We start from the raw sequence: 15,115 nt of genomic DNA on the forward strand, positions 1-15,115 counted from the left end.
CTGTACTGTATTCTGTCAACATTAGGAGCCTTTACTGGGAAAGCTTCTGTCCAATTTTTCTTCAAAGGAATGCTTTTCGGAGGACCTTATGATTTTATGCTCAGTGTTTTCCAGTAGACACTCATTGCATAAGCCTTCTGCTTTGATGGTTAGTGATGCAGGAAATTGTGATGTAGCCTTGGGGCTCAGCCACTTCCTGTTCTTCCAGCACCACGTTCTAAAATGCAAACAGAACTTTCCAATTAATTTATTGTAGAAATACTTGAGAAAACTCTTTGCTTGCTAATTTGCAGGGATTAAATACGCAATAAAAGTGCAAAAAACCATTTCTGTGTTCATTTGCTGCCACTGGAACAAGGATGTGCTTCAATGTAATGGCTATCTCAAATCCAAACACATATTTCAGCTTCTGCTTTCGCAGGAAAGTCATAAATTTGGCTTGCAATAACTACTCAGAACTCCTTCCTTTGGTTGTTGGATTTGATTTTTGAAGTTCCTTGTGATTCCATTCAGTGTTGGGGAAAAAGCAGGATGGATTCAACTGGAATAAGAATTTACTTAATATGCAAATGCACATAGGTAGGTCTACAGTGATGATTGCTGGATGGATGAATGACCTTTAACTGAAATGACGAATGATCTTTAATTAAAAATAGTGATTTTATTCTTGGAGAGCACCAATTCATTTCAGTTGGGCTTCTCAAGAAATTTTTGTTGGTGGAGTGTGTGCCAGGCAAGAGCTCAACTAGGTTGAGAACAAGTTTCATTGGTCATTGTGGAATAGCCTCTATCTGATCAATCCTATTCACACTTACATGTAATTACATAATCTTGACCTGGATTTAACATATTCTTGAAGTTTTTATCCAAGACTTTGCATCTGGCAAGGGAGCCAATGTAATTTGTACAGCAATTTGTAATATTTCCATTTTTTAGAAAAGCCATCCTTTTAAAAAATATTCTGATGACCTCCTAAGAGCCTTTTCAATGGGAATTATCATGCTTTTGTATAATGTGCAATGGTGTTTTATTGTGCATGAGAAGGTGTAAAATCACTCATTCTTCTCTCAGAGCTGCCACCAAAATTGGGTTTTGATTGCGAATGAATTGCTGTGAGATAGGGATAAAAGGTCAATTGATAAGGTCCTGGAATAATTGAGACAACCTTTCTGAGAGATGAGTAGGCAGTTTTATTTCTTTATTTCACTGATGTAGGAATGAGGCAGATGGAATAAGTACAGTTGGTGGCTGAAACGGAATTGTTGATCAGGGATTTCTTGGTACTCAACTTACACACATTAATTGTATCCAGCAGAAGTAGAAACTCTGCAGTCAGCTTAAGCCTCCACTGGATCCCACACTTCCCACTGCTTCCTGTTAATTAAAACCCAGCAAATGTGCACATTGTGTTTGCTTACACAGATCCTACAAAGCGTTACAAAACTCGAGGCATATTAATGGCTTTAAATTTAAAACTCATTAGCCACTGCCCTATTGACCAGCTAAAGAGAGTTTCTCAGCACTCCTCTGGGCCAGCATCACTTCATTCTGCCCTGGAAATACAGAAATGTTTGTTGGCTTGGCTAAAAATGTTTGGGAATGCTGCCGTTATCCCTGGGTGAGATAGCGAGGATGCCCACTCACTAAAGCAGATCTGGCCCAATTAAAGACATTGACTCTCTTTTTTTAGACTGCAAAGGAGTATTTTTTGTGTCAAAACACTTATTTCATCTTATGTTTACTGCCAGAAGATTGGATTCTTTTTTAATTGGTAAAAGTGTATGTGTGTGTGTTGTTAGAACCAGGGTTCTGAAAAAGCCCCTTCAAAGCTGAATCTTGCTATAAATTGAAAAAAATTTAATAAATACAGTTTTTTGGTTTTGGTTTTGTTTTAATGTTGACCCAGTGTTGTGGGAATTGTGGTTTTATCAAATGAAACAGGACCCGTGGGCATTTTGAAGAGAAATTTTGCAATATCAGAGCATTGCTTGTTTCCAGATAAAACGTAACAGTCTCTGACGAAATTTCTTTGAGATCTAATGAACAGAACGCTTAATGTACAATCCACAAAACACTATTTTGACATGACACTTTTGAGGAAAAACCTTGGAACACCAGTTCCAAATCTACCTCTCTGGCTTTTGACTTGTGTAATTTAAACTATTCTGTTAACCATCAATCAATCAAAAAAGCAAAATTAGCTGCAGTTTGGACTAAATAATGGAATCTCAATCATCTGAAATGATGAATATTTTATTATTTTCAGTTCAATAATATTTACAGGAACCTCCAGTAATCAAGATCCACAAAAAAAAGGTTATTTCCAGAGATGCTTCAAAAGGTCTGAATTCTCTTTACCCAGAACTGACTTGTTCTTCTGTCTTTATTTTGTGAGCTTTTGGTCTTCTATTCAGTCTGCATGTTCTACATAAATTCACTGAAGTAATGCTGAGCTGAGCAGAGAGAATTATAAATATTCCACTCAAAGAAAACACGAACTGACAAAACACAGATGAAAGGGGTTGGCCAAGCACGTCCTTATCTTTTTCCTTTCCTCTCTTTATGTTTCCCTAGATCATAGATGAAGAAGAAACCCAGTTCATGAGCAATTGTCCCGTTGCTGTGACTGAGAGCACACCCAGAAGGAGGACACGCATCCAGGTGTTTTGGACAGCTCCTCCCACTGGGACAGGCTGTGTCATCCTGAAGTGAGTATTTTAAGGCATATTAAAGTAAAATTCAGTTAATAAGTTGAATATTTATTGGAACCAGTGGAGTTCTTAATTCTTTTTTCTCCTTGGACACGTTTGACCAAGTCTAGTTCTACTTGCAGAGTGAAACGTTAGCAATTTAAAGCCTCAATATTCAAAAGGAACCCCAAGCCTTCAGTAACCATTGAGTCAGCAAACTTAATTGAGCTTGTAAGCCTTTAGTTTCACATTAAAAAATAAAAATCTAAAAATTCTTAATTTTTAAGGTCAAAATTGCATTCCTCTGGTGGGTAAAACACATGCTCTTAGTTGAGATGGATAATAGGAACATTCTGCAAAGTCACCATTGTCTGGCGGATCTTTATCAGAAAAAACAGATCTATTTGTTTAGAGATGAATGCTTCCATTTTAGACCTAGTGATCACTTACTGATATTTTACTATTATTACACACTCTCATGTGAAATCATACTTTTCAAGCAGTAGATAAAGATAACTCTATGTATCTTCACTTTGATTTAGGGTCACTCATTGGTCTGTAGAACTAAGAAGTGCCAGAGAAATGCTGTCCTGTCTCTTAAGACTTTCTTAGCTGTATTTAATTGGACAGATTGGTGAAATATTCATGGACAACTGGGATTTCTTTGCTTGCTTTGAATCCATGTCTGGGAGAAGCCTGAAAAATTGCTAAGATGTGCCCTGCAGCAGACCAAAGTATTTCAAAGAGGCTTTTCAGTGCTGGGGATAGTGACTTTTAGGCTTTTAAGGAAATGCTATGACCAAGGTTGTGCTGAAGATAGTTCAGACCAATTCAGGAAAATGTTTTATTAGACTTGCAATTGATTTCTGGGCAGGCTGTGAAATTGCCACCAGCAAAAATGGTCTGTGGATGCCTTCCTTTCACCCTGTGCTTCACTTCTCCTCCTTCTGATGGGCACCAGACAGACACTGTCCTCTTCCACCTCTCTGAGGGTTGTCCAGTCTCAGATCTGGCTGCAGAACAGACTCTAATCTTTGGCAGGGTGCTTTTACGTGCTGCTTCTTAGTTTCAGCATGATAATTTTAAGAATTCCCTGGTTTAGTGTGTACTAAAGTCTTTTCTTAAACTTGGTACAAACAAGTGTACATTAGGCTGTAATAAAACTTGGAAATAAGTTTCGTTTATAGAGGGAATTTTTTGAGTGTTCTTTTGGCAATCCAGAAGATTCCTTGAATGTTGCTGAGCTTTTTATCAGTAAAGCTCTTTGGTCTTCCCCCAAGGACTGACCCCCTCTTAGCTGTATAACCAATATTGCTTGAGGCACTTGCTATTTAAATAAATTCATAATAAGGTGATAATGCTTTATATGGCTTTTTAAGGAGACAAGATTTAAACTTTAATCCAGTAATGATATTCAACAACAAAAATTGATGGATTTAATTTTTTTTTCATGACTGTCCTAAGTAGAATTGCCATCACAAAAAAAAAAATTAAGATCTGTATTTTTCTCACTGAAACTTAAAACAACTGTGGCTGAAGTCAGTTCAGGTCTTGTCAGAGAAGGAATGCAGTAAAGTACCACCAACTGCAGGGTCTTGATAAGTGTTTCTTCTCTCTCCTCTCTGCTAGTCAGGCCATGCTGGATGTTCAACATTGAGGTTTTTCTGTGAAGTACTTGAATTCTTGCAGAAAAGTCAAGAGGGGTACAAAATGTAACAGTCAGAACTGCAGTTCTGATGTTCTGCACATGAAAATATGAAATTGCCACTGCCTCAAAGAGTGTGCAGAGGGAGCCAGTTGATTACAACCTTCTCAGGCTGCTGGATGTGCATCAGTAGTGCCAGCAAAACACCGAAGTGCTAATGAAGAGTTAGATTAGCTCCCATAGCCCATTTGGGAAAGCAAAACAGCAGCTTGGAAATGCAGGTTCCAGGAAAAGGAAAAATTTTGGTTTTTATGACCACCTCTTTCCAGAGTGCTGTGGGTGTCTTTGGTGTGTGTGTGCTGCTGAAAAGTGGAAGGAAGTTGTTAAATACCTCTCAGGAGAAATGAAATGAGAAATAGGAGCTTCCTCCCAATGAATGCTTTGTTGACCTCAGAAGATAAGGAACAGCTCCATGCCCAGGACTGTTTAAAGAAAGAATGACCATTTCTAAGAGATGCTGATGGCAGAAATTAACCTCATAATGTGAAATTTGTTTGTGCTGCAGTGCAGCCCTCCACAGGCCCATGCATAGCAATCACTCCTGGCATTAACAACATTTACATTTTCTCTTTTGCATGTAAAGATTTGGTGGCATCTGAGTTAGAGTTTGTAGTCAGCCTTCTTCACAAACCTTCTTTATGGTCCGCTCCCTTAGAATAGAATGGAAATTTTGGAAAGTATTTGGAAATAATTATTGGAACATCAGCAGTAGAACTAATTATTTCATAATTATTCTAGATGATAAAAGAAAAAAATCTAAAAGCAGATATTATTTTTAAGAGTTAAGTCCAAACTCATAATGGAAAAATTCTGAAACCTTGAACTCTATGGGAAACAAACCCTCTGTATTTTTTTATCTTCTATAAGTGATGGAAGTGAAAATATTTTTTAAATTGTCAACACATATCTGTTTCAATCCTTGCACACTATGCTAACTTTGTTTTAGAATTTCCAAAACAGAATGGCAGCATTTTGGAGCCTGCTCTGGATCATGGGGATTTACTTTTTCCCTATGCCCTGATCTGCTGACTTCAATATATTGAAAAGTTAAACGTAGTCACAAGTTAAAAGTAACTGATCCATAAAAACTTATTACAGTTTAAGTGACAAATAATGCAAATTATTTTTTGTAGCAGTATAAGTAAGTAGAGAGTCTTCCAGGAAGCTTTTCCTGAACTAGTAGTGAGGTTTTGGAACATCTGTTTTTCTGCAGTTTGTGGAGTCTGGTAGCCTCAGTAGAAAGACTTGCTCAGATTTGGGTGGCACCTTCCCAGCACTTTCTAGGCATGGTGCATGTGGTCAGCGTGGCTGTGACAAGCACAAAATGACACAGACAAATGGAATCTGTAGCTCTAGGGTTCAGTAAGGGATCCTAACTCATTTGACACGTGCACACCTGTGTGTAATGCTAAATTTCTGGGTGACTTCAAAATTCAAAGTTTAGGGGAAAAACCTATTTGAATTTGACTTATTGTCACTACCTTGCTTTCTAAAACATCTCTCTCTGAGTAAAGACTTAGAATTGTGAGGAGAAAAAAGACGAAAATGGATTGACATATGATGTTGTACTGTAATTGTTTAGTTGAGAATGATTAATGTATTTTCTTCATTGCCAACAAGAGATGACATTGAAATACCCTAAAGGTTTGAATCCTTCTGGACTCTGCTGAAACTGCCAGCACTAAATGTGCTTCTGGGAGGCAAAAAAAATGGCTGAGGCTCCATTTATCCATCCACTTAGGTCTGTGCTTGAGTCTCACTGAAGAGAAAAGACTTTTATTTTACGCACTGTTGGGAGACCCTCAAGCTTTAAGCTCTCTTTCCTTTTTGTCTATTTGGACCTTCCAAGTTGTCATGCTATACACAATCTACTTGTTTCCATGTTCACGGTGCAACTTTCCATGTTTACAGTGCAACCTCTTTCTCTCCCTATTTTCTTTCCTTTGTTTCTTGTGATTGATTGCACACCAACGTGTCACACGTCAAGATGGCAGGGCCAGGTCATTCCTTCATCTTCTGAGAAAAGTTTCTGTTTTAAACTTCACTTACCAGGTTTCTGAGCTCTTCAGAATGCATTTGCCGTCTAGGATTTCTGAAAACCTACTGTTAAAACTTTCTTGAGAAAGTTTATTTTTGCAATGCGCAGAAATACAGAAAATAATTACATAAACAATAGAGGAGGGTTAGAGCCTGGTGGTGTCTGTATCATCACAAGAAGTAGAAGTAGAGAAAGTAGAGGATTTTGAACCTTGTCTTGGTCAGTCTGTTTTAATATTTTCTTGAAGTGAGTGAAAACTGTTTTAAGAAACACCTTTTTTTTCATATAAATTTTCATGCTTGGTTTAGCATATTCTACTTTTAATAAAAAGTAGAATAGTATTCATGCATATTTTTTCAATCTGACACATAATATTCAGAGGCTGTGCTTAATTCTGTAAAAAAGCTTCCAAGTAATGGAAAATTATCTTGTTAAACAAGGGAAGTATAAAGTATGGATTTCAAATAGTGATTTGTCCCATTGACCAAAAAAAAAAAGGATAATAAATATTTTTTGAAAGCTTCTTAGCAGTGATGGAAAATCACCTCTTTTAGGTTGGTTTGAGCCCTAGATTCAGCTGGTTCATTGTTTTCCTCAAGACAGTCTCAGCTGTGTGTGGTACTGAGCAGGTGGGTAAAGGTCAAACCAGGTAATTGGTGGGAAATACAGAACAAACAGTTTTCTGCAAGTCCTTTAGAATTCTGTGACAGAACACAAGAGTGAAGAAAATTTGGTCAAGTTTTTAGCTTGTCACACATTAAAATTTTATGGTAGGGAGGACCTTGTTCATATCCAAACTGAGTAAATCTGTCAGCTGGTGTAGATCTCATGAAGAGTCAAGTACTGTGAGATGGTAATTATCTTTTCCTCCTTTTGCATTTGCTACTGAGGCTGAGATTAATAGTTAAATGCAGTAAATGATGGCCACATGCAGATAAGTTATATTCAATTTACCATTTAGGGAAGAAACCACAGTTTGCAATTGGCTCTTGAACTAATTGGGCTCTCAGACAACTCATGTGACTTGGATGGTAAATGCAGCAAAAGTTCCTGCAGACAAGTTATTTATTTCTGCTATACATATCATGCTTAAACAACCAACAAATTAAAAGCTGCTCTCTGTAAATACTGTTTATTACCATTAGCACTTGCAGAAATGCACTGGGTTCATCGTAGTGTCTCTGCTGTTGGTTTCTGGAAATGTGTTCTGAGCCATCTCTAGGGAAATGTTTTATAGTTCTTGAGGAAAAGTGTGGAGCTTCTTGTTTTCCTGAATATGTAATTATTGTCATGATTTTAATTACACTGGCTCTTGTTTGCATGTAATGAGAGAGCAGAGGAATTTTAAAAAATTGCAGCCTTCTAAATAAAAACTATGGCATATTTAGTGTGTATCAAGCAAAATCTTTTAGATAGTTGTGCTGCTGGAGGAAAGCTGTCATATCCATGAGGACAAATTCAGTTCCAGTCCGTGTGTCTGGGCCTTGGATATAACACTCAATTTCCAGCCTCCTTGTGGGTTCTGGCCATTCTCTTCCTCTCAAGCTTCAAAGCACCAAGGGTGAATGAACTCCAGGTTTTGAACATTTACCTTTTGTTTTCTTGTAACTTCAAGCATTCTATTCATTCAGGTCACTTGGCCTGTCACTCCGAGTAAACACTGTGCTGAAATGTGTTGGAGGGGAGACTAAAAAAAGAACCAAATGTCATAAAACCTCAGGAGTTCATAACTGCATCTGCATCCTGAAACTGTCTTGGTGTGCAGCCAAATCTCTTCTCTACACTCAAAACTCAGGATGAGATCCCTGGGCCAGAAACAGAGTATGAGGCACTTGGATAACAAGGCCCAAAATTCACAAGAACAGCTTTGTGGTGTGTAAATTAATATGTGATCAAATCATTAACCCTGTTTTAAGAGAAGTGTTTAAGAGGAAGGCTAAACTGAGGTGCTAAAAATATAAGTGTATTTCAGAATTAATCTTTCTTACTAAAAGTGTTGTTATGATGATTCCCACAAAATCCATGAAATATTGCATAAATTTGCCTCTAACAGAAAGAAGTTCCAGTTGCCAGACTGCTTTACATGGGTGGAAGCTGCAGTGTTTCTGAAACTGTTATCAGTCATATAAAAATGTCTGATAGATGACCACAGAGTTGAATTTAAAAAACAATAAAGAATATATACATATATATGTAGGCATATGTGTGTGTGTGTGTGTACATATGTGTACAGCTGAAAAATTTTTTTGCAACTCTTCATGCTTGTCCTAAACCCCTCATCAGTATCCATGAGCTGGCACAGGGAAGAGAAATTGGGGATGGTTTGAATTTATTCATGTTACTTGACCAAGGTGATGAAGTTCTCGGTTGGAATCCAAAGTGCAAGGAACTCAAGGAACTCTCAGAACTTTGGGCTTGGAAGTCAAAGCTTAGAATTAAACCCACAATTTGATTTGAGATCTTGGAAAAGGCTCCCAAACTGAGGTGCTAGTAGCAAGAATGTGGATTTATAGTTTAAAGCAGAGACACGTTAAGCTAAGTAAAGGAAAGTTTAGGAAAGATATAGAAATAAAAGTAGTTACAAAGGTAAACAAGGAGTTTAGAATGCAGCACTGTAGGTTTGTGTGCCATAACACAATTGGCTAAGAAAGCTTGCACTGTAGCATGGGTCTAGAAGACAAAATATTGAAGGATTGGGTCAAAACCATAAATATCCTTGTTGGTAGTGTTTTATTAGTCAATAAATCCTTAAAATGTCTTGTAACTAGGGGTGTTGTGACCTTCTGAACCCATCATCTAAAAACATCATCTAACTCATTCAAAACTCCTTCAAAAACCCCCATAGTCCTCTAAGTAGATTCTCTGATGTTTTCATCACTAAAACATTTCTTTCTCTTTGCTAGGGCCTACTTACACAAATACATAGTTTTTTTCTTGATTTGTTGGGATCCCTTTTTTGAAGCAGAAGAGTACAACTGGCACACAGCTGACGAGCTGTGCGAAATTCACTATAAAATTGTGCCTCTCAATTTTCCAAATGTAAAAACCAGCAACACAGGAACCCTGCTTGTTTGAATCAGGTATTAAATTTGTTATTCTGTCTTTTCCATTCATCCTGTCAGGTTGTGCAGACACTTCATGTCAACAGTTTTACCTGTTTATTAGAGTACCAACAGTGGAGCAATTGAGCAGAGTTGTAACGCACTTACTGACAGCTTGCCATTATGAGTTAATACAACAGCCAAGGAAAAAGAGAAACCAACCTGCCCTCCTTGCCTAGAAAGAGCTCTGTTCATGGAACAATAGAAGATACAAGTTTTCATGTTATAAATAATTTTATTCTTTTTCCTAGTAGAATCAATGAGCCTTCTGCATGCAGAGAAATTTTTTAAATTTCTGTACTACTATTTTTTTAAAAAATCAAAATGTTTATCTTCCAGTTAACTACCACATAACAGCACCTTCTGAACTTCATTTTTGATAGAAATAGTAGCAGTATAGCTTAATATTTCACAGCTTAAATAAAATATTGTATAAAGATATTTTAAATATTTCTGCACAATGAAGATAGCAAACTAAGATATCTCTGTGCATCTTAACAGGCCAGAGAACAAATGCAATGACTGCTAGATAAAAAATGTGCCATTTTCCATATGAGACCTTTTTGGTGTGCCTCCATTTTTCCTCATTCTTTACTTTTAGGAGATATATCAGAAATGTGCCCAGCTTTAAATGGCCAGGCTCATGCATTGGGAATGAATAGATTTGGTTCCATTGCTGTCCTTCCATGTTGGGTTATTATGTACTGCTCAACTAATTTTTAAATTCGTTTCTGTATTCTCAAGAGTAGCTAGTGGCCAGTGACTCTTTAGAAAAGCTTGTATTACTGCCCTGGTTCTTTAAAAATAAATGAAATATTTTCTTCATCCAGCAATTTTATTATTCTTTAAATGAAAAGGAAAAAAGTTTAAACTTTTAAATGAAATTAACTTAGAACCCTGCATTTTATTTCATAGATAAAACACATACAGAGAGTTTACTTGTGTTAGGAAGAAAGAGAAACCTGCATTTTTATATAGCTTCTATATTTATATCAGCTCTACTATTAGGTGTAAAAACTCATATTTTATCTAAATATATATGGCAGTAGCCCCCTGGATCTACTGACACATCTACATTTAAAGTCTAAAGCCATTTCACTTTAATTTTCTCACTGGTTTAATATTGTTCGTTTAACTTCACAGTGGGTGCATATGAATTTGGAAAATGTTAAAAATGGATTTGCTTATAATTTTGTGTTCTTCTACATAATCTATTTTACGGTGCAATAATTAAAGTAATCCTATAAAATTTAGTTGGGTTCTTTCATATGGTATTTTGTTTGTAAAGATGTAGTGTTGCAAAACACCTTAATGGTTTTGTTACTCAAGGATGGGTTTATTCCTTGAGGAGAGCAAAACAACAGAAAAACAATGAGAAAAACAGAGTAAGAAGAAGGGTGGTGGTCTTCTTCTAGTAGCAGGAGGAATGTAGTTATGGCTTTATTATGAGAGATAGTATTTTAAAACTTTTTTATACTCTACCTTGAAAATGATTACAACAATTTCATATTAAAAAAAAAAAAAAAGTGTCATGGCACAATTTATGGTAAACTTGAAGGCATGTGCAGTTACTTACATTGGTCCATGTAGATTTTGGTTTTTTACAAATGTCTTTTTGTAAAACAAGCTGTTTTGTAAAAAGGAAAAAGATTGTACTTTGATGTGCAGTGGGGTAGGAATTCAGGCATTGGAAAAGTTTAACACGCCTCATCACAAGACACTGATATCAGTTACATTTTTGATCATCATTGTGTTTTCTCCAGACTTTGTGGGGAAATATTTCAATAATTAACAGTGGACACAAACACAGCACCAGTCAGAATTCACCTGTATCCTAATTTGGCATTTTACAAAACTACACCGGACATTAAAAATTTCCATTTTTATTTCCTAACCGTCATCCCCACTGAGTTCCTTGGTCCTTCCAGATTCTCAACACTGTCCTAAGGACACTTGTGTGTTCAGATTTTACACTTCAAAAAGTCATGTGAGGTGGAAAATGAGGTGCAGGCTTTCTAATGTTCCTACTTTCTGATCTCAGACTTGAAGATAAATAAGGAAGCCATAAAAGTCACGTCAGTGATGTTAGAAGGGACTTTAGTGAACCACCCAAGCCTTTCCTGCTGACATTACTGGGTGATAGAAGTGGGTATTATGATCAAGCTTCCCCTGCACCTGTGCATTAACAAATTCAAATAGATGTAGGAAAAATCAAGAAAATGTTTTTCCAACACTTTTTCTATTGACAGAATTTGCATCAGAGAAAGGTGAATCCTCAAGTAATTATTAATTCTATTTACATGTCCTAGAGGAAAATGCAAAAAAAGGATTTAAGACATGTCAGGAGGGACGTTCTGTGAAGTATCTTACACTGAAATCTGATTTTCTCTGACTTTTTGCTCCCTGCAAGTGAGGAAATAAAAGAGTAAGCTGTGATTTCTTTCTGGTTGATTCCCTAGGAGAGTCTGCATTTTCATAAATTTGAAATAGTAGGATGGAGGAAAAAAAAATCAGCTCTGTAATTTGCTTGTTGTCTGCTGTTTGTAATGAAAATCATTGTTAATTTAGGAGCCCGACAGCTGTAGGACATTTGGCATTTGGCAGCAGCTGTCAGTAGCACTCTGGTTTATTTTGCAAACAGATGTTTAATTTGACTTCAAGGCCATTGTCATTTTGTGAGGGGAAACAAAGAGAGAAAAGGAATAGAAATAATAATAATAGTCATAATTTGATTTCCTTTCAAAACATACAGAGAGCCGCTACTGATGACATCAGAAGCATTGTCTTTACTAAACATTTGAAATAGTTTTTTTTAAATAACTGCCTGAAGATATGCATGATAATTCATGTTAAGGAATTGATTTGTCTTGTGCCAGGAACTGAAGGCTTTATTTTAATGTAATGTGATACATTTTTAAGATATGTATTTTATTCATGAATCAAAATGTCATACTGTTTCTGCAGGTCACAGATAAAGAGATTCTGGTCTCTGTATTGAAACCAGCACTTCAGTCGGTCCAAAAATGTTTTGCTTACTGTAGTGTGGTGGTGTTCTCATTGCACATCAGTGAATGTGAAGGGCAAATTGAGTACAGCAATGCTGAAAGGAGGTAATTAAAAAGATAAGTAGTGTAATTTTTAGTTTTAGTAACAAATGATTTTATCCAGTCTGCACCTAGTGATTGAGGCTTTAACAAAACCTGCTGTTATAACATTTTGGCAAGATCCTCCATTATTTAAAATGTCTGTTGACCCAGATAAAAGAATGTAGATGAGTGGTGAATGTTCTCAATCTACAACCACTGGTAATTTCTAGACATCACAAAGTCTAAGTTAGTCATAAAGGTGGCAGAAATGGTCACTTGCTTCTTCATAATACAATTAGTATTTCAAGATTGTATTCTGTGAGGGGATGTAGATAATCTTGAAGTCAAATGTAAGAAACCACGCTGCATGCATGGGATGAAATTTTCATTAGAAAAATTTTCTAGCAGGCTGAGGTAAGAATTTGGGGAGGTGTCTGCATGCCTGCAGAAATCTAGAGCCATTTTGCAGCTACAATTTCAAGCACAGCTCTATGATATTATGAAAGGCAAATGCATGAATTATCAGGGTGCTGGATTTTGTCCATCCTTCCTTGGGGTGAACAGTCTTTCCAGTCTCATGTGAGTTTACATTTGTTAGCTGCAGAGTCCCTGGGAATGCTGTGTAATATCAGGGTCTCAGAACCTGAACGCTGTATTTATCTTTATTCTTTGCTTCATGTGAAGCACCACAAGATCAATTCTGATTTGTTTCCTTAAAGGAGCAGCTGTTTGTATTATTGCAGTTCTTTAGAAATTCAGAAAGGCAGAAAAACCACGCAGAAAAGGAATTGTTCTTTGTATGAATTGGCTGTGGAATTGATTGTTTTTGTCTTTCTCGTTACCTGGGTTGATAATTTTAGGGCTATTGTGAAAGGACTGAAACACTAAATCCAACCAATAATTGGGTGGGCCATTCCTTTCTTTTCCTTGCTGTAATTAGGTGCCCACTTTTTCCATCTTTTCTACATCATTAGACATGCATTAAGTATCTTTGCTATCTGAACAGCAGCAGCCTGCTGTTTTCCCTGCTTTCCTGAAGAAATGGATTTGTTGCTCCATCAGTTCACTGCTCCAGCAGAATGTAGTTTGAAGTCTTGCAATGCACCAGAAAGCACATTTGATTTTTTTTTAAATGGTTTCTGGGTTTCATTTGCTGCAGAAAGGGCTGGGTTGCAGGCCTGTGTCTAGGCAGGGACTGAGCTCTGCTCGTTAGAGGGATAATGATGCTCTCTCACTGCTGGGTGTGGAGCCCCATGATAACCTTAATATGGACCAACTCATTTAAGTTTTACAGATTACCTGTCATATGGTTTCTTGCCATAGATTTCTCTGAAAATGGAATATATACTAGTTTTAGACAGAGAGAAATAAATTTGCGCCCTCTTACAATGCAACTGCCTGGCAATGGTGGCTGAAGTAAATGTATGATGATACAAGAAGCTCATATAAAAATTATGATCCTCATGCAGAGGTATTGAGGCACCACCATCTCATGATTGCTCATAAAGAAGTTGTCTTGCTCATCAGGTTTAATGTAGGCAGCAAAATATTAACAAAAGGCATTTGTCTAATTTCTCTGAATTAATTATGGCCAAAACATTGTCTTCAATATGGCAAAGAAACACAACAGTTATCATTATTTCTGTTTTTTTTTTTTTTTTTTTTTTTTAATAGTTTTCTGTATTTCTGCCACACAATTATACTCACAAAATGTAAATATGTTCAGGCAAGTAGGTAGAATAAAGCTAAACTGAAGAGGAGGCAAATTTGACAGGTTCTTGGATATGTTGGATATGTGTTGTCTGCATTGTCTTTTTCAATAAGCAACTTGGCTCGGTGAGAATAAAGTTTTAAGTGCTGTCCTTTAATTTTCTGGTTTTCCAGTGGCAACTCATGCCTCATAAGAAATTCAGGCTGCAATTCCCTTCTGATTAAGTGAAAGTGAAGTTGGTAATTGATTTCAGGAGAAGGTCAGTCAGGTGTCACTAGAGTGTCACCCTAACAGAAGCACAAGACTGTGGGACACATCTGGGTTTTCAAAACATCCTCCACATCAGTATATCTGGAAATTTTATGGTTTTAGTTTTCAAAGCGTGCAATTTTTTTCTGTCTCTTTTTCAGTTTGAATGTTTGGTGGGAACAAATGACTCCCCACTATAATAAACAAAATCACCTTATATTTTTGTCTAGAAGATCAGGAAATGTGTTTTCCTTGTTGCTTCAGTTTCAAAGCCTAGACCAACATTTGGAAATATTTAGATGGCACTGCTTAGTTGTCAGTCTCAAACCCATAATGGATTCACCTGTCTCACATACAGGTGCCTGAAGGAGAATTCTGGCTTTTCTCCACAAATTCTGAACAATGAAATCTCTATTTCCTCCTGTATCTCTAATCACACTTGGTGTATCTCAATTATCCATATTAAAACATCTCCCTCTTGGAGTTTCTAATGAAGTTAAGAATCTCATTAACTGCATTTTTGTTCCAAATAAAA

General features: G+C 36.7%; 1 protein-coding gene across 1 annotated transcript in view; it reads left to right on the top strand.

Moving 5' to 3' along the window:
* Positions 1-15,115, top strand: part of SPON1 (spondin 1) — a 187,873-nt gene that overhangs the window by 32,800 nt on the left and 139,958 nt on the right. Inside the window, exon 3 of the mRNA XM_002196305.7 lies at positions 2,575-2,708. Coding sequence (XP_002196341.1) covers positions 2,575-2,708 — 134 coding nt within the window. The remainder of the gene's footprint in view (positions 1-2,574; positions 2,709-15,115) is intronic.

This window comes from Taeniopygia guttata, chromosome 5 (assembly GCF_048771995.1).
Source record: "Taeniopygia guttata chromosome 5, bTaeGut7.mat, whole genome shotgun sequence".
Classification (NCBI taxonomy): Eukaryota; Metazoa; Chordata; class Aves; order Passeriformes; family Estrildidae; genus Taeniopygia; species Taeniopygia guttata.